Source organism: Mya arenaria, chromosome 12 (assembly GCF_026914265.1).
Source record: "Mya arenaria isolate MELC-2E11 chromosome 12, ASM2691426v1".
NCBI lineage: Eukaryota > Metazoa > Mollusca > Bivalvia > Myida > Myidae > Mya > Mya arenaria.
The window spans coordinates 20596636-20618076 of record NC_069133.1 but is presented as its reverse complement, the minus strand read 5'-3'; the positions used below and the strand labels follow the sequence as shown (position 1 = coordinate 20618076).

Below are 21441 nucleotides of genomic sequence, written 5' to 3'. Positions count from 1 at the left end.
TTCATGGGATTGCATTTGGGGTCCCTAGGGTCAAGGTCACTGTTACTAAAAATAGAAAAACGGTTGAAACTAAATTAGGGATGACATATTTTGACTAAACTTGGTGTACAGGAAGAGTTTATAGATACCTTTCATGGGATTGCATTTGGGGTCCCTAGGGTCAAGGTCAAGGTCACTGTTACTAAATATAGAAAAACAGATGAAACTGAATAACTTTAGTTAGGGTTGACATATCTTGACCAAACTTGGTCTATATGAAGAGTTTATGGATACCTTTCATGGGATTGCATTTGGGGTCCCTAAGGTCAAGGTCACTGTTACTAAAAATAGAAAAATGGTTCAAACTGAATATCTTTAGTTAGGGTTGACATATCTTGACCAAACTTGGTCTATAGTAAGAGTTTATGGATACTTTCATGGGATTGCCTTTTGGGGTCCCTAGATTCAAGGTCACTGTTACTAAAAATAGAAAAACAGTTGACACTGAATAATTTTAGACAGGGTCTACATATCTTGACCAAACCAGGTATAAAGGAAGAGTTTATGGATACCTTTCATGGGATTGCGTTTGGGGTTCCTAGATTCAAGGTCAAGGTCACTGTTACTAAAAATAAAAAAAATGGTTGAAACTGATAACTTAAGTTAGGGTTGACATATCCTAACACAACTTGGTATTAAGGAAGAGTTTATGGATACCTTTCAATGGATTGCATTTGGAGTCCCTAGGGTCAAGGTCAATGTTACTTAAAATAGAAAACAGACACAGGCTGAAGTTCTTCTGTCAATCATTAAAATCTGGTTTCGTCGCATTGCGGCGTTTCTTGTTAAGTTTGAAAGGCTGATTTACCTGCTAGAATTCATTGGTATACACCTTATGCATTATGATTTTATCATTGTTTACATATGAGGATGTTAACTGGTTCAACCGACTGCCTTTCATGGGCACCTCTGTGTACGTTATTTGATCAAGAATCTGAAAGTCTGCCGTCTGTGAGTGACGCATATGTTAATTGATTTTCAATGACATTCCAGCAACTGCTAATCGACTGGAACGTCCTTGGGAATGCATAGCAACAGATTCATTTGAACTTAAGGGTAAAAAATATTTGTTAGTAACGGTAATGGAATAATTCTTGCACTATATTGAGCTTTGAAAAAAAATCAATTGCTACAGAAGCATGCATAGTTAGTCACATGAAGTACATTTTTGCGGGACTCTGCATACCGGAAATTGTATTTAGTGACAATGGCCCGTGTGACAATGCAGCAACTTTTAAGAAGTTTACGTGGGAGTATGAATTTGCACACCATACTTCTTTTAAGAAATTTACATGGGAGTATTGATTTGCACACCATTCTTCTAGTCCAAAAATGCCTCAAAGTTATGGTCTTGCAGAATGGTCTGTATGAACTGTATTAAAGAGATGCTGAAAAAATCAAACTAACCATATTTGACGTTAGTTGTCTTTTCATGCAATGCCATTGCACAATGGATTCAGTTTGTCAAAATTAATGATGAGCAGAAGATTAAATATGTCAAAACCCACTCAATACAACACATGTTTTTTGCGAATTTTTGGAACTCTTGTTCCAAATTGTAATGAAATATTTTCCTGATTTTTTTAGAATATATAGATGTGATTGCCTTTATTTTAATTTTTTTTAAATTTTATATTTTGGTTTTAAAACAGGTTTTGACATTGAATTGCCCTCTTGGATGTAGCTTGAATGTGCTCATAATCAATATAATGATAATAATGATAATAATAAGTTATGATGCAAAATTACCGAAAAGAACAGTTGCCGAGTGTAGAGAATAGAAAATGATGTTTTGAAATCTGTTACAAATCTATAGCAGAGACTTTATGGACCTTTGTCCCTTTCGTCTATTTCAGGTAAGGGATTAGCACAACACAGAGGCAATGACCCACTGCAGCCTGAAAGAACTGAATGTGTCTCTAATGTTGAACATGAGCTTGATGATGGATGCAAGGAAAACCAGAATCCAATGGATGAATCCGGAGCAAAAAACAACACACTAGATTTACCCTACAGGAACAAAGCACACGCTGCAGCAGATTCAGAAAACAATTCATCAGAAAATGTTGTCAGTTCAGATGGAGCTCCCAAAAAGCAAGCTGTTGAAATTGAGCAGGGTTCTTACACTGGAGAATCAAATAAATCTAAAGAATCCCAGGCACATTCATCAGGAAAGAAAAAAACAAATGGCACTTACACATTTTGGAAAGACGATGACCAGTGGTGCATTCTTGATGCAAAGTCGAACAACGTGTTAACAGTTCTAGAGTTTAAAGCTGATGATATTTATTTTAAAGGGAAGAAGATAGTTGTTGTAGATGGTGTTAATCATACAATTATAGAAGAAAATGGAGCAGTAAAATTACAAATTGTTTTTACACAATCATCACTCTCTAAAAAGAATGATCAGCAACTTCTACAAAGCACTGCAAAGAGCTCCCTGAGTAAATCAGCTGAAAGTATCCCAACAGGTGAGAAAATGATTTCTTTGTATTGATATTATTTTTACTCACTGTTTAATTTATATGGTAATGAAATTAAAAGGATAATAAATGATGATGGTGTGTTTCTTTTTTCTTTTTTTTAACTTTCCAGATGTTTATAACTTTTGTTAATTAATATAAAGTAGTTCCAGATTATTTTAGCTTAATTTTTTAACTAGAGAAACTGTTAAGGTAATACTATATTTAAACATATATTTCAGAACATAAACATTTCATTTATAAATTCTGAAACGCTAGCAATTATTGTGTAAAAAGTTTCTTAAGCCTTTCATCAATTCAACAGTTTTTCTCCAATCTACAAGAAACTGAGAGACAGTAAGAATTGTTCTCAGCATTATTTTTAGGGCCATCTCAGGTCAAAAACTACACTTAACCAGTGTGAATATGGGTCAGCAGCATTTACTTTTTACTGTTATCAACACACATTCTGCTGCCATATCAGCATTATTTTGTCAGAATGACAAATCTTTCTTTAATGCAGGTTTCCACATTAAAGAAAGTGGTTTTCTTTAGCTCACTTGACCACAAAGTGGTCAAAGGTAAGCTTTTGCTGGTTGTTCATCCACAATTTGTTTGTTTACACTCTATAGAGGCCACAAATTTGGACCAATACCTTGGAAAATTGGTCAGGGTTATTTTCTTTATGAAAACTTCAGTGAGTTTCAATATTGGTCATATCTGGTCACAAACTAGGTCAGAATGTCAATTGTTGACACAATTGAGGCCACAATTTTAGACCTTAACCTGAATTAACATTTTGATGAAATCTCAGAGGATTTGAACATGGGTCATTTGGGGTCAATAACTAGGATGCACGGTCAAACCTTTCATTTTATCTTTTTCAAACTTCTAGTTTTTCACATAAATATTGCTAAGAATGATTGTCTTGATAAAGTTAAAAATATTTTTTCAAGTTTGAATATGGGTCATGTTGTGTTAAAAACTAGGTCACTAGCTGGATCAAATCTTAAGAAAACCTTCTTTATGCAATAGAGGCTACATTTTTCCAGAAAAATATCCATAAAATATTTATTATATGCTTTCTGGTGATCAATAAAGATTATTTGTGAAATTAAGTTCATATTTTACTGTTTCAAACAGTGAAAATACCAGTTTGATTATTTTTACTGTTTAGAAATTTTAGCATTTACCTCTCACTTCCAAATCAGCATTCACAAGGCTGGGAAACAATTTCATTTTTGAAATGATGTGACATTCCTGTACAATTAGGTGCAATTTTCTGGAAAAAAATTACCTGTCATATTTTAATCCTTCTAGGCATATAGTAAAAAGAAAAAGATACTTTTCAGTGTAAGGACCCAATATATTTAACTTTGTGAAGACAGAAAGTAAAAAATTAACTCCACTCATGAAATGTAGCTTTTGGTGCTCACTTAATTGTGGAATATATTACTATCTTACACTGAAATAAACAATTCTGAATATTATGATTTTATCTTATATGCCTGAGTCAATTACAAACATTCTGTGTCAAGGCTATGTATGGGGGTAAACATCATTTCTTTGATCGCTGCAGTTTTTTATGTTCTGTTTTCAGATGTGCAATCATCAGTTTCTCACACAATCACATCCACTCATCATAGACTGGCTAGAAATGTTTTGGAAGGAGAAATATTTGATGTTGAAGTCAATTGGAAATTATGTGATAATGGTAAAGAGGTGGAATGTATGATTAGTGGGGATACAGACAAGGTACAGTCTGCTCATTTGAAGATTAAAGAAAAAATTGATAAATATGAGTTTAATCCTGTGAGGTTTAATGAACTTACCCATAGAGAAAATCTGGTGAAAGATTTGGATCTTGTTGAAGAATACCTGGAACTTGCCCATGAACAGAATAGAGACCTGCATTTTTTCGTCAATAAAACAGACAAAAGAATAGATATTGCATGCTGCCGTCAAGAATTGATAGATGGCTTCAAGTCAGACATCAGAAAGTATTTGAATATAGTGACATTTGAAGCAAATGACCAATTTCATAAAGAGAATGCCAGCAAAAATACTTCTGTGATCTGGAAGTTTTCAGGTGATAAAATGAAAATAATTGGAAAGCAAAAGGACCTTGACGACATTTGTCATCAAGCCAAGTCAAGTTTTACTGAAACACAGAAATATTCCTTGCTTGTAGAAAGAAGTATCTTCAAGTATTTATGTTTGTATGGTTTGTCTGAAATGAAAGAAAAAAATAAAGATGTGATTATTGTGCCAATTGAAGAGAAAAAGAATAACAGGTTTGGTTTTATGCTGAGATCAAAGACACAGGATACTTTGTCCGCGGCAAAAACAGAATTTGAGTATTTGGTGAACCAGATTAAAAAAGATACAGTTGTGTCTAATGTTTTGGACATATCAAAGGTAGAAAACTTCTCAGACAGCTTAAAGAATAGCTACAATGTACTGGCATTTGCACATGAAAGATATACCTTTAATAAAAACCATCCACAAAGTGATGAGCAAGCCAAGTGCTACATTTGGAACATCAGACACAATCAGTTGAGATTATCACAAAGATGTCCTCATCATGTTTGGAAAGAATTTTTGTTGTACTTCACGTCAAGCGAAAAGTGGAAAGGTATGTTTTTGATGTAATGTGTACTGTTTTGAACCAGGTTATGAAAACCAGGTTAATACCATGATGATGTCATTGGGCAGATGAACGGGTGGGTGGGCGTCAAACATTGGTTTCCGCCCAATATCTAACATTGATGAATAGAAATGAAAGTTGGTGTGTTGGTAGCTTATTTGAAAAGCTAGCTTGGGATTGGTATTGAGGGGGTGGGATCAAGGTCACTGTTACTAAAAGTAGATAAATGATCATCCCAACAACTTAAGTTAGAATTGATGGTTATCGATGGATTAATTGGAAATCAAGGTAAAACTTCATAAACTTTTTCAAAGATACAATGCGCTCTTTAAAAGCATGTTATATAACTCCAATATCAATTTTGTACGATGTATGGCCCTTTAAAACTTTTAAAATTACACATGATTCTTTTTGTTTCTTTTTAATTTTTAAGCAATTGAAGACATCAACTTCAAACTTCGTACACTTACGCACAATAACAATATGCTCTTTCTTGAGAAGTTTATAATGTCGTATTTATGGCCTTTTGTAACTTATTTGGAAATAAATCAAGAAGTTTTGAATTGAATGAAACATGAAACATCAATTTTGAAATGCAATGTAGCCTTATTGAAAGTACAAAACCACAATCCAATATGAATATGTGCATTGTGATTAATGGGTTTACCTACTTATTAGAAATACAGTCAAACCTGTATTAAGTGGCCACCCTTGGGAAATGATCAAAGTGGCTGCTTAAGACAGGTGGCCACTTAATCCAGGTTTGACATTTCCGCCACTTTAAATTTATTCAGAGATGGAGTATGTATCTTAACCACCACCTCACACCTCAATCAATAACATTTGTATCAATATTATTGAAGAAGGTTGAATACAAATGCATGCGTATAGATTAAAAACTTTATTTCAAATTTATAAATAAAATACATTAGATAAATGATGATACAAGGCATAAACAAAACACACCACATATCAGTCTACATATTTACACAACAACATGAACATACACATATTAAATAAATGTTGATGCATAGCATAAACAAAACACACCACAGATCAGTCTACACATTTACACAACTATATGTGCATACACATTTCCTGTATGTTTACTCTGTCTTTTTGCGTTTGGATTTCCATTGCTTTCATATTCCTCCACAATTTCACGCTTACGCTTAATTAAGAAATTGATTTGAGTCCGTCCACAGTTAAAATACTTCACGCCGTCGAATGACAATGCACACTGTGAATTCATAATAACCGGTGTTTTTGTCGGTATTTAATAATTAACTTCTTAATTATTTAATTATCGTATTAATTGTGTCATTAATTGTGTCAATTCTGATCAAAACATTCGCCGACGTGTTATAAACATGATTTCTCGATGAGTAAACACGCATGGCAATCGTGTGATGCAATATTCATTTTCATTGGATGGCGGAGATACCCGAGGCCGTCGTTCTTTTCCGTAAACTTCTATACGCAATTAAAGCTGTGTATTGGAAAAAAATATAGGCGGAAGTGTCAGTGACAAGGAATTAGTGGCCGTTAATTAGTGATTATATGGCTTCATGGGGACGAAAATTAGTGGCCGTGGCCGCGTTAGACAGTTGGCCGCTTAATGCACGTACATTATATAGTAAAAACATACGGGGGGAATTTGGAGTGGCCCGTCAAGGCAGGTGGCCATTTAAAGCAGGTGACTTTTCAACCAGGTTTGACTGTAATAAAAATATACATATTTGTTGATTATCTCCCTTTGCTTCATGTTCCTTTACTAAATCTTCTTATATGTTTTGGTTTGGTTATATATAACAACTTCATTTATAATTCAGTACAAATTCAAATATATCTGAAAACAAAACAGTTATGATCAAAGAGATTCATTTTCTCAGGATGGCTCACATATTCATAGTAACCCCACTTCACTTTTAACATGCCCTCAAACCATTCCCCCATTCATATATTCATGCAATCATGCATCCTGTGATGACTTTAGTCAATGCTTCTTCTTTGCAGACTCAAAACCTTTCACAGATACATATGGAAAGAAAAGGATGAACGTGTACTGTTGTTTTCCTGAAAAATGGGGTATGACAGGAAAAACAAAAGACATGTATCGAACAATTGTACGCAAAGCCTTGACGGGTGCCGTTGACAGTGGACAGCATCATGTTTGCATAGCATGTTTACATCATGTTGATGACAAATTTCGTACAACGTTGCTTCACGAAATTAAAGAGTTTATGGAATCAGATGTGCAATTGATGATCGACATGTGTTTCATAGACAAAGATTTAATGGAAGCGTATGTTGATGCAGCACATAAGGGACGAATTGGGAAACCACACGTTTCTCCGATTGATGGTAACTCTTTTCAAGAAGTTTGAAATTTTTAGCTCGACTATTCGAAGAATAAGGAGAGCTATCCTTGTCACCCGAGCGTCGGCATAACCACTTATGTTAAAGTTTGCGTACCATCTCAAATATTTTCAAAGTCCATAGACATAAGGCTTTGAAACTTCGCACGCTTGTTCACCATCATGCCCCCTACCTGTCCACAGGAGGAGGTCACTGTATCAAGCATTTTGACAGAATTATGCCCCTTTTTTGACTTGCATCCAAGCATGTTTCGCCAAAATAGTCGAGCGCGCTGTCTCTGTGACAGCTCTTGTTTTATTTTATATTTTATCTCTGACTCTTTTAAAAGCATATATATTTTTGTATAACAATACTTTATTTGTATATCGCCTGACAAATCAGGTAACCATCTACATTTATTGTTTGTACAAGTCAGAATCTTTTGCCTTATTGCTTGAGCTAAATTTTTATTTCATACCTGTTAATTTTTTAGCTAAAATGTTGCATAATTTAAACATAAAATATAGAAACTAGAATATGTCAGTAATACACAGCGTTTATTTATGCTTGTGTTGAGAAACATTTTGCAAGAAACTTGAAATGTTACAACCCCACAGCCTGATAAACAGACTTATGTTCCCTTTAAGGGTTATTTTTAATTCTCAGCCTTATTCTTTGAACTAACTTTTTTTGTTATTGGTTTATAATTTGACTGGTTAGTAATAAATAAATTGACAGAAGAGACATATATCCATTGCATATGGTTATAGTGTCCGTTTTATTTCACTTGTCACAGGTGAATAATAAAAAAAAAAATCTCTTATTTAAATCAGATTCTCCATTTTACAATCCTGTGAAAGTTTTCGAGCTTTAATTCTCTTACATATGATTTTTGAAAACGAAGAAAAACTCATTTTCTTGTAACATTTTCCGCAAATGTAATATAAGTGTATGCACTTGACTTGCTTTTTATACCCTGACAAAATAATTTTGGAAGGTGTTTATTGGAGTCACCCTGTGGTTTGTTTATTTGGTCAAGTTGTCAGTCAATCAGTCTGTTGCAATGTCCCTTGTCCAGCCTCAGCATAACTTGAAAACTTAGTTACTGGATGGATTTCAATGAAACTTCATACATTGGTAGTGCCATAAAATTATGTGACTTTTCCTTGTCTGGGGCATAACTTGAAAACTAATCAATGGAATTTAATTTAACTTAATACAATGGTAAAGCACTATTTTTTTTACTCACCTGAGCACAAATTGCTTCGCATGATCAGCTATAATGTGATAGGATGATTGTCAATTGTCACTCTTCCTTCTGTCTTCAACATTTATCTACAAACAACTTCTACTAATACTATACCACTTGGACAATTTTAAACAAACTTCATAGTCATGTACCTTGGGTGGCCCTTTTCCTTTTTGTGTTATTTGGTGCAACCAGCTAGTGAAATTTAAGTGACAAAGTACCAAACAATTGCTACAAAAAAGATACATTTCTTTTTGTGACTGACTTACCGCAGGCAACAACAAAAACATCATCTGTTTAAGAATTGCTGCATCTAAAAATAAAAAACAACAACACACAAAGTCATTTTTTAAGTCCATGCTTTACGGTGATTCTTTGCGAGCAAACTTTCCTCTTGTCCAGGCAAAATCAGGTCTTAGTAACCGCAAAATAATACAACTGATATCTTTTGGTAAGTACTTTTTGTCTGGAACATTTGCAGGATGCACTGTAGTTATAATACCTATTAATTTTCAGTTCGTTTTCAGTTTTTATGTTACATTAAAAAAATGTTTTAAGTGAAAATCAGTGTCATAGTCAATGAATTATGGTCTTCAGTAAACAACAGCTGTTTCACAGCTTCAAAGGAAATAATTTATGTGTTTTTTAAGTGATTTTTTGTTTTGAACTCAAAATTTAGTGCTATATATATAATAACTTAATCAGCTTTTGAGTGGAAAACTTATCTTCACATACATGGACATACCTGAGTAACAACCTTTTGAACATGTTTTCTTGAGTTATTTTTTAAATTCTAAAATGCACTTATCAGTATTCATATACTCATTTTAGTGTCATAAACATAAAATAAAGTAGAACAAGCTTGTAAATGTTTTAGAAAAAGTCTGTATTCACACATATATAATAACAACAGTAAAATCAGAAAATGAAACTTTTAATAAGTAAAATGACTATTTTAATTTTCCTTTATTTTTGTTCTTATTGCACCTATTTACCTTGATCAATCAGTAATAAAGTGGCCTAGCTGTTTCTTTATCGAAATACACAGGCATTGAAGCATTATGGAGGCTGTCATGTTATTCTTTGTCAAGGGGAGGTCTTGAAATGGAAACATCTTGCACTTTAATATAATGACCACATTTGCAGATCTGTTTGATACTGCTTCAATTATATTGTACCACAATTCAATCTATATTGACATTTATTATACCCCCACAAACGAAGTTTGAGGGGGTATATAGGAGTGAGCTCGTCGGTCGGTCTGTCTGTCAGTCGGTCTGTCTGTCTGTTGGTCGGTCGGTCTGTCGGTTTTCATGGTTTCCGGACGATAACTCATGAAAGGCTAGACAGATTTGAAAAAAATTTGGTACACAGGTGTAACATCAGAAGATACAGGTCAAGTTCGATATTGGGGCTGGTGGGGCCAAGGTCACTGTTACTAAAAATAGAAAAACGGTTTCCGGACGATAACTCATGAAAGGCTTGACAGATTTGAACATTTTTTGGTACACAGGTGTAACATCAGAAGATACAGGTCAAGTTCGATATTGGGGCTGGTGGGGCCAAGGTCAAGGTCACTGTTACTAAAAATAGAAAAACGGTTTCCGGACGATAACTCATGAAAGGCTTGACAGATTTGAAAAAATTTTGGTACACAGGTGTAACATCAGAAGATACAGGTCAAGTTCGATATTGGGGCTGGTGGGGTCAAGGTCACTGTTACTAAAAATAGAAAAATGGTTTCCGGACGATAACTCATGAAAGGCTTGACAGATTTGAACATTTTTTGGTACACAGGTGTAACATCAGAAGATACAGGTCAAGTTCGATAGATCCTTCAAAAACTAAATGAGCAAATATTTACCTTAAAAGTAATTGACACTTGGAAAGATGAACAAACAAAACAAATCCAGCATGCTTCATTTGAACCAGATGCCAGTGGAATACCAGCAGAACTTAAGTATGGCATATTTGCCACAGTAGTGCTTACTACAAATATTGACCTGTCAGATGGACTTGTTAATTCGGCTACAGGAACAGTCCCGGGATTTATTCCCAGGTGGATAAGGATGTATTCAAGCCCAAATATGTACTTGTAAAATTTGATGATGATCTTGTTGGAAAAAAAGCTCGTGAATGCTCTAGATGTCATATTCCAGAAGAGATCAGCTAGAGCATCAGCTAGTTTTTCTTGTCAGCAGTGTAACTTCTAAATTACTCAACAGATTTAAATAAAACAATACATGCATGATAAAAGAAGATGCAGTGTGCAGTAACCTTGGAGTTATGGCCTATTTTCAAAGGAAAGGCCTAAAATGTTTTTTGTGATAGTGAGTTAGATAAGAAGGGCATAAATACAATAGTTATTGTTTTTGGTCTTCGCATGTTACTGTATGCTGTCTTTACAATATATCAACGTTAAATTGCTGGCACAATTAAAGTTAATAGTGAAGCACTGGATCTGATTGGCAATTAAAAAAGTATTTCTTTACATAATTGTATGGTACTTTTTTTAATTGTTTTTTTCTTTTTGCTTTTGCTCACCTCTGATTTGCCTTTAATATAAAAAAATAGTACTTTTTTTTTTTGCTCGCTTGCTCTTACTTTCTTCTGGAAAAATCCGTAAAACAGATGATCAACTAGTTGTGGCCTTGTATATGTTAAATATTTGATATGTCACATGTTTTTTTTCTTTGAGTTTCTATATGATAATCAGTATTCAGTAATATAAGATTCCAATCCTTTTCAGAATGTATAGATTGCAAGGATTTAAAGAAACATGTTGACTTTAGAAAAGAGAAAATTGACCAATGTCAAGTAAGTGCTTGGTTTCTTAATAAAGTAGAATGTGTACCGTTATATCTATCGTTGTTAAGTATTTATACTCAAATTGCCCATCTCTAGATGAAAGACTATCCTTTCAATTGCATAAATGCAATATTTTCAGATTACCTCTTGTACTACGAAACAATGCTTGTGAGTGGTCAAATGACATTTTATTGTGGTTAAATATATGTGATGCCATTGTTACTGTGTGAACAAGTGACGTCATTGATGCTGCTGTTGTCTTCGTTTAGAAAGATTTTGTACTAAGTTCAATTGTTTTGGAAAAGTTATTTTCATTGTTTTAGTAAACATTTGCAACTAATGAGCATATATATATCAACATTGAGTATTTTAAAAATGTATTTTATTGGTGTATAAACACATTGTTTACTTGACCAGTGTTGATACACAGATAAACCGCAATATGTATTTTATTGGTGTATAAACACATTGTTTACTTGACCAGTGTTGATACACAGATAAACCACAATATTAAATGATTAAATGGACAAATGCTTTGACACACATTATCAGTTGAAGATTATTATAAAGAAATCAGAACAAATACAGTCAGCATAGAAATTGGATTCTGAATTCTTTCTGATTCTAGGTAAAAAAAACAACAACACTGTATATATATAATATGTGACAACTTTTTGATCCAATAAAAGAAAGTAGACATTTTATGATTCTGTGATGAATAATTATAATGTTTTGCCCATAAACATTAAAACATCGGCGTTTTCATACTTACAGTAATATTCAATCAGTCTCTTATCATAAGAAGAGTTTTACTTTAAGATGGATGTGTTGGTTGTTTCCATTGGAAGAGACGGGCTAATGAACAAAGGACAGCTATCAAATGCTATTCTCAAGGTTGCTGGTCCTGGCATTCAACATGAATTAGATAAAACTCATAGTCATCAAGACTGGACTGTTGTTGGGACAAGAGGTTATCAGTTACCATGTAAAAAGGTTTTACATGTTACTGTTGGAAGATATGAAGGGAAATCGTCAATTCAGGTAATGTATTATATATAATTTATACTCTTCACTTTTTTTATGCCCCCCCCCCCCCCTTTGAAGAAGCAGGGGTATATTGATTGCACATGTTAGTCATTCGAAAGGTCTGTTTACCAAAGCTTGTCTGACTGATAACTAGGGTATGCTTTGGCCTATTTAGGTACTCAAACTTGGTAGGGAGGTTGGTCATGACCAGCAAATGATGATATTTATTTTGAGGCCAGTATGTCAAAGGTCACAGTCACATTGACCTTGAACACAAAAAGGTTGTCCAATTGATAACTGAAGTATGCTTGGGCCTACGGTCCTTAAACTTAGAGAGGTTAATCATATCCAGTTGATGACCCTTATTGATTTTGAGTTAAACAAGTCAAAATTTAAGGCCACAGAGAGCTTTAACACAAAAACCTTGTCCAATCATTATAAAGAGAACACTTGGATTATACGGTCCTCAAACTTCGTGGAGAGGTTTGTTGTGACTTATGATTCAAAATAACTGATTTGTTACCATTTTGGAATTAGGGCATGGATGTTTTACAAACTCCTTGTAATAGCTATCCCTCGGACAAGGCCCATTAGTCACGTGACTGTTACAACTCTTGTTATATTTTTTGCTTAAAGGATTTTATGGGTGCACACAGTCATTGTAAAATAACTTAAAAACTATTGATGGGATTGTAATTAATTTTGAACCATAGATAGAGGGCAATTTGCTCAAGTACACTGGACAAGACCCATAATCCTAGCTTTTGTCATTGCTAAATGATCTTCCCTATAACTTTCACAGTATGCATTAATAAGGAAGCTGCTTGTCTTGACCATGTCTCAAAAATACCAAAGGGTAACATGGAATAAAGATAGAAGCAATGTGAGAAAATGCAGTGCTGAAGAGCTTTAATCCTAACTTTCATGTTATTTGAATGATCTCCCATATGTTTGTACTGATTTTTTTTTCATAATTTGAACTTCATATACATTTAGATTTGAGAAATCCATAGCACCATACAAGGTCTTCTTTATTATTAGAATAAAATAATTTTTAGGATTATTGCCCTTTGATCATTTACATCAGTTTTTTTTTAAATTTCTGACCATTTTTAGCTCGTCTGTTTTTCGAAGAAAAAAAGTCGAGTTATTGTGATAGCCTTGGCGTCGTCGGCGTCGTCTGCGTCTGCGTTGTCGTCGTCGTCCAAAAACTTTAACCTTACCTCATAACTCAGACGAGCGTTGGCACCCACTCAGCGGTGCTCTTGTTTAACCATTTGCTGGAACTAATATTGATTTGGCAAAGTCAAAATTGTTCCAGACCAGCAAATAATAGGTTTTAGAAGATATATATATATATATATATATATTACCATAATTTCGGAATTGAAAAAAAATGTTGAATGTTTGTCTCAAACAATATTGTGTTTCTGTGAAATATTGATATTTTCCTTTTGCCAGAAACTTAAAACACTGATAAAACAGTGTCTTAGTATAGCAGAGCTTGAAGGATACAAGACAATTGCATTTCCTGCTGTTGGAACAGGCAACCTTCTCTATCCGATGAAGGAAGTATCCAAGGCTTTGATGGAATCTGCATTGGAATTCCGTGAAGAAAATGTGTGCTGTAGTTTGGACATGGTGTATTGTGTTATACCTCCCTCGGATGAGCAATCGTTCAAGGTACTGTTTGTTTATTTAGAGGGAGACATACTGCGTTTGTAGTTATGAATAGCAAGGCCCATAACTCTGACTTTCATAATTGTTGAGTGAAGCCCCTGGTGCAACTTTAAACTGACAGGCATTGGTGTTCATTACACAGTAATCTTCGCTATAAATTCAGTCTGATTAATCTTAAAACATAATGATCCCTCTTTTGGCAGATATTTTTGGTTTGGGCCCATTTTGCAAGATTTAAAAAAAAAAGATTTATTTGTGTTTACCTTTTGGCAACAAATTTCAGTCAAGAAGTCAGCCAGTGCTTTGGTCAATTTCTTTTTAATATTATTAAATAAATCTTCTCTGATACTGTTAAACTTATTTATCATAGTTATAAAGATTTGATTTGAAATCATATTAACTATGCATAACAGTAAGAAATAGGCACCTTGAAACATTTAAGGGTTCAGTTTATGACTTATTTCTAATAATTTCTAATTTCGATGAGTGTTAAACTGCATTGATTGGATTGTTTGGTGTTTCAGGTATTTGAAGAAACCTTTGAAAAGATACGTAAGTTTGTAGTTTATTTATTTGATTATTTCAGTATTAACCGTTTATTATATAGTTGAAGATAATATATTTTCAATATTTATTTTGTGTATATTTTAGTAAAGTTTGTTTAAAGTCTGAGTATATTTTTACAAAGCAAATCAGTGGAAATAACAACATTGTGAAAATTTCCAGAGTTTTTGTAAAGACCAGTTTAAAATCTTTCTTACTGCATGTACAATAAGTGCATTGAATTGAAGAAATTGCTTAGACCGAGATCTACTTATTCTGCCTATCTTTATTTATTAACAATGAACAGTTTTCTTTAACTTCCCAAACGGCCATAAATTATAATTCAACTAAGGTTAAACCATTTTTTTAGTTATTTACAGTCCCTGCTAATTAAAATCAACTAAATATATATATATATATATCATCTACTGGTAATCAATGTGTTTAGGATGCACTTTTTCCCCCAAGATTATTCCCATAAGAATATCTGTGTCTTATCTATAGTATAAGGCTTTTAACTATATGTTTTTCAAAGTTCATTTCTGGCCGTTACTGCTTTCATATAGAAAAAATAAATGGAAGAAAATGTGTTTGTTTACATTTCGATTCAAAGGAATGGAAAATCGGGCATGGTTAGCATCAGCAGACAAGTACAAATAAACTTAGTCTATTATATTTAAGTTTCAAAATTGTACAATAGAATTTAGGAAGTATGATTATGTTTGAAAAATAAAATAAATAGACACACATATTGTGAAGTGGCTTCATTGCACACTATCAATATAGTATCATACTAATAGTACAATTTTTTTTCATGGCAGTGTTGTTCATCCATCATACCTTGAGTTTGTAATATTTAGCTGAAGGTGTTGAGAGCATTTACCAATATAGTGCAGTTGCTTTTACAATTCAAAATGAAAGTTAAATCATTTTTGGGTTTTAAGGAGAGCTGGATGCCGATGACAGAATAAAATGTGATGTTTATTGATTCTGTAGCACAGTATTGCAATGAACAAATTATGTACTTTATACCAGTTGTGCTGTTTTTTTTTAATATATGTTATCATTTATGTGCACATGCTGTTCTATTTAATAACCTTTCAAATTCTCAGGCTTCAATCAAATTCGTTAAACAAATAAGGCTGCTGCCGATTTTGACATTTTTTCACTGTATCTATAGTATTAAGGTGTTTTTCCCAACTGTTATTGTTTTTTATGGCCATCATCCTATCTTAGTAACACTTTGATTTAAAAAATAAATAAAATTACCTCCTAAGGAGGACATAGCAAATCTCACCATTAATCTTGTGAGCATTCGTCCCATTTGATGTGTCTTAAGTAACTTAATTGTAATGCAGGAAGACTTACTTGGCAATTTTTTTTTGTGTGTGTTTCATATATAGAGACGATGTGTTTGTTGTACGCATGACCCACGTCCTTATAGCAAAAGTCAAGGTCACATTCACAGGCTTAATATTACGGGATGCTGCATTATAAGCATATAATGTCTGTTGGGTCTGAGCTTTAATTTTGTCAAGCACAGACAGATGTTAAAATTTAACTATCAATATTGTGAAGCACTTGTTAGTTTTAAAATAATAAAACATATAGATTGAAGTGCTCTATAATATATTTCAATATATATTTCAATTAAACTAGATTCAAAGATTAATTGTAGATTACCCATACATTCATTGACCTGCCAATTTGTGGCCATCTGCAGCCTATTTCTGGGCATTCCCAAAGATTATCACCTGCATTAGTCCAACGGTGATTGTAACAATCTTACTATACATATGTTGTGTTCCATTCCTGTTTTATAAATGCTTTTGTTTTTACTATGCAATTCACTTATGTCTTGTAGGTCAGCCTCCACCAAGGCCTCCACCACCGAAATGTCGTGACCACAAATTTGGTGCTTTACTGGTGGATGTTAAAATCGGTGAAGTAAGTGAGTTTGTGACGAGTGAAGACAGCATAGTGTACATTTGGGATTCATCTGAAGTTGAAAAAGGTAAGTTTTCAGGAGACTGGTAACTGGTAGCCACATGATGGTAGTTTATAAATGACTCTTCAAATAACAATTATAATACAAGCATGTTTAATTGACATATCCATGTTTGCTCATTTAATAATTTTAAAAGACAGCCATTTTACAAAGGTATACTATTATCTCTCATTGAGAGTGAAATCAGCGTTAATCAGATTAAACTCTTGTGTATTGACCTTGATTAAGACTGATCTTGCAGTCTGCGACATGCTTACTTTTAATTATGTCTCCCCCTCTCTGGGGGAGACGTATTGTTTTTGCCCTGTCCGTCAGTCCGGTAGTCCGTCAGTCCGTCAGTCCGTCAGTCCGTCCGTACGTCACACTTCGTTTCCGATCGATAACTGGAAAACCGCATGACCTAGGATCACCAAACTTGGTAGGGAGGTTGGTCATGAGGTGTAGAAGATCCCTATTGTTTTTGGGGTCACTAGGTCAAAGGTCAAGGTCGCGGCGACCCCCAATGTAAAAAACATTTCCGCTCAATATCTTGACAATGGTTTGACCTAGGTTCACCAAACTTGGTAGGGAGGTTGGTCGTGAGGTGTAGAGGATCCCTATTGTTTTTGGGGTCACTAGGTCAAAGGTCAAGGTCGCGGCGACCCCCAATGTAAAAAACATTTCCGCTCAATATCTTGAGAATGGTTTGACCTAGGTTCACCAAACTTGGTAGGGAGGTTGGTCGTGAGGTGTAGAGGATCCCTATTGTTTTTGGGGTCACTAGGTCAAAGGTCAAGGTCGCGGCGACCCCCAATGTAAAAAACATTTCCGCTCAATATCTTGAGAATGGTTTGACCTAGGTTCACCAAACTTGGTAAGGAGGTTGGTCGCGAGGTGTAGAGGATCCCTATTGTTTTTGGGGTCACTAGGTCAAAGGTCAAGGTCGCGGCGACCCCCAATGTAAAAAACATTTCCGCTCAATATCTTGAGAATGGTTTGACCTAGGTTCACCAAACTTGGTAGGGAGGTTGGTCGTGAGGTGTAGAGGATCCCTATTGTTTTTGGGGTCACTAGGTCAAAGGTCAAGGTCGCGGCGACCCCCAATGTAAAAAACATTTCCGCTCAATATCTTGAGAATGGTTTGACCTAGGTTCACCAAACTTGGTAGGGAGGTTGGTCGTGAGGTGTAGAGGATCCCTATTGTTTTTGGGGTCACTAGGTCAAAGGTCAAGGTCGCGGCGACCCCCAATATAAAAAACATTTCTGCTCAAAATCTTGAGAACGGTTTGACCTAGGTTCACCAAACTTGGTAGGGAGGTTGGTCATGAGGTGTAGAAGATCCCTATTGTTTTTGGGGTCACTAGGTCAAAGGTCAAGGTCGCGGCGACCCCCAATGTAAAAAACATTTCCGCTCAATATCTTGAGAATGGTTTGACCTAGGTTCACCAAACTTGGTAGGGAGGTTGATCATGAGGTTTAGAAAACTCCTATATTTTGGGGGGTCACAAGGTCAAAGGTCAACGTCGCTGTGACCTCTAATGTAAAAAAATATTTCCGTGCAATATCAGGAGAATGCTTTGATCTAGGTTCACCAAACTTTGAAGTGAGGTTGGTCATGATGTCTAGTTGATTTTGCAATCAGTTGGTCAAAGGTCAAGGTCACTGACCTTGAGGTGAAGAACCGGTTTCTGCTCAATAACTCAAGAACGTTTACACCCAGGAACTTCATACTTGGTATGCCAGTTAGTCATGACTAGTTGATGGCCCCTATTGATTTTGGGATCCATCATTGATTATTTCTCACCTACGACCACACAATGGGGGAGACATGCGCTTTTTCGAAAAAGCAATCTCTAGTTAGTTTGTCTGATTTTGAAAAAAATGACAAGCTTTTGTCTTCACTTGATTGTCGTTAGAGGCATTGATTAAGTTTGCATTTAGGTCACTTACATGGAAACTACCAAAGCTATCACTTTGAAACTTGGGGAACTTGTTCATCTTATACCCTTCCTCACATTGTTTTCTAAAGATGTCCAACCTGTTAATTGGGGGTAAAAAACATGAATTTTGATGGATTTTGGTTGATTTTGAGAATTGGACATAGCTTCTTCAATTTCTGTTGGATTGATTTCAAATTTATTCACAGACAATAAATGGATGATGCCTTCAATACATCAAACAGGTTTTTGAGTCACATATTTGGAAGGGTAGGGGGAGGGTGGGGGGTATTTGAATATTTTTGGACTTTGTAATTTGTAGCTAGTCTGATTTTTTAAGTTTTGTGCTTGGGTAACTTACATGGAAACCATCAAAATTATCACTTTGAAACTTTGGGAACTTGTTCACTATCAAATGTACAATATGAAATAAATAAACTGTAGAAGAATAAAATCAGACGAGCGTTCAGCACCCCCATGTGTGCTCGTGTTTTACTTGTCAACACTATATTTTTCATTTGACTGACAGAATTGTGAACCGCTGACAATTTCAGGGAGGTAGATTTGGGTAAGCCATAAGATTGGGTTCAAAACTCTCTGAGCCAACAAAATGCTTAATCCCTTGCATATTAAGTCAAAAACAATGAAGTATACCATGTAAACAAACATTTATGGAATATATGATTTTCGGAAAATACATCTGAAATGAATTAGATCACTAGTTTACCCTGCAGACAATTTTGCCTCTTTTTTATGGAAAATTATGAGAACCCTAACACATCATATTTAACTGCCAAAGATATTGTGATATGCTACAAACTCATGTGTGACATCACAGGTTATGGTTCAAGGTCTTTTTTAAATATCGGCCTTTTGATTAGAAAAAGAGAAGCAATGTTGACTGGCTTGTAAAGTTAATTTTTAGTATAAGGGCTATTAAGTCAATCAGACCAAAACAAGTCCACTTCTGTGCAGAGTGTTAGTGTAGACAACTTCAGAATTGTTTTATGTTAATTTCAGTGCTAAAATGCTTTTGGTTCTATGTGTTAAAATTTTATAAATTGATGGTATCAATTAATTACAACATGATTTTTGTAACTTGCGAATGTTATTTTTATAAAAGCTTGAAAGAATTTAATGTTTGTCTTTAAGGTTACAAATAGTGCTGATAGGTAGCAAGTGAAGTCTTTTGTGAAGGTGCTGTAATTAAGTTATGCAATGGTATCGGCTGAGGTGTCAAGTGAATTGACAAGTTGTTTATTGCACCCTTTCCCTTTAAGTGACATTTTATTGGGTGTTTTGGCATGATTGATAGAATTTGACAGAATACACATCGGGATAATGTGAGGGATAATTCTTCAGACATTTCTTTATAATCAGACTCTGGAACAAGACTTTTTGGGAGGGGGGGGGGTGAAGGCTTTTAGAAGCCCTGATGATATGTATGCAAGAACTGCACTGTTGTGTGCGTCAATCAGACATAATCATTAGTCACTGCTTGTTAACACAATATTACAAAAGAAGTGTTTTTCAGGAAATTCGGATCAAATTAACTCTTGGTGATCTAGGGTAAAAAAGAAAGCCAATATTTCCTAAATTATCATATTTAAGTCAAGTTAAATATGAATTTCAGCAACATTGAAAAATCACAGCTTCCTTCAAACTTGTGGGAACCAGATGTATTCAGACTGGGAAAAACAAGGTAACTTTAAAAATTTGTCTGTCTGGAGAAATTGATATGCAACTGAATCCAATCAATAGATTGCATACAACTTACAATGTGTGTAGGAAGGTTGTGTGATTATGCAAATGCAAGATGTGTTTGGATTGTGGATTTTGTAATAACAACACAGAAGTATTGCACTTTGATAAATAGATGAAACATTTTATTTTACATGCGATTAGATGTAATTACAATTCAAGAGCATTAACACAGGCACTGATTCCCTCTGAATAGGAAGCCATTTAACTGCTGAATGGCTCAATGTTCCTATACACAGTAGATTTAATACTTCTGACTGTAATATTGCCTGGAATCGCAATGCCACTCGCAGTTCTCAACAAGAACAAATGTAACGCTAAAAGATTTTAGCTGTACCAGACGGAAACAGAATGTTTATATGTTCACTGATACTTAATTTATACAATATCTTGATAAACCAAAAGGAATTATTCTGTCAAACAGGTAATCCATAATGGTTACACCAAAATTATTTATTCTTACTTTCTTATGAAAAATGAGACATAAGTACATGAGACACAAGGATAAGTAAATATTTTGCTAAAGTTTACAACTGGTCTGCCATCTTAATTAAGTATCCTTCATATTCAACATTTTTTCAGGAAATATATGTTTCTTTAAGGGTTAGGTAAGTGTGAGTCATTGAAAGAGCAAGTAAGTTACAGTAAGGGATAGGTATGGGGTTTACGTGTAAGACTAGGGATAGTTTAAAGACATACAAAAAACGGCAGATAAATTTAAAAAATCCATCCAAAATGTGCTTCTATTTACCTCAATGGTGTAGGTAGGTCAGTTACAATGAGAAAGTTTGTTTAGCTATTATATTTCTTTTTACTAAAGCTGTGTTGACCAATAATATTTATTTTGAAATATCATAATATGATCACCAACTCACTTGTTGAGTTGTAAAATGGAAATATCATGGTAAACTTATGACATGAATTATAATGGATGCCTTTTATGT

At 34.4% G+C, this 21441-nt stretch overlaps 1 protein-coding gene across 1 annotated transcript in view; it reads left to right on the top strand.

Moving 5' to 3' along the window:
• Window positions 1-21441, top strand: part of LOC128211541 (uncharacterized) — a 114926-nt gene that overhangs the window by 55928 nt on the left and 37557 nt on the right. The window contains exons 14-22 of the mRNA XM_052916448.1: window positions 1896-2510; window positions 4102-5136; window positions 7165-7512; window positions 11505-11572; window positions 12383-12604; window positions 14051-14272; window positions 14794-14821; window positions 16677-16826; window positions 20370-20438. Of these exons, the coding sequence (XP_052772408.1) occupies window positions 1896-2510; window positions 4102-5136; window positions 7165-7512; window positions 11505-11572; window positions 12383-12604; window positions 14051-14272; window positions 14794-14821; window positions 16677-16826; window positions 20370-20438 (2757 nt within the window). The remainder of the gene's footprint in view (window positions 1-1895; window positions 2511-4101; window positions 5137-7164; window positions 7513-11504; window positions 11573-12382; window positions 12605-14050; window positions 14273-14793; window positions 14822-16676; window positions 16827-20369; window positions 20439-21441) is intronic.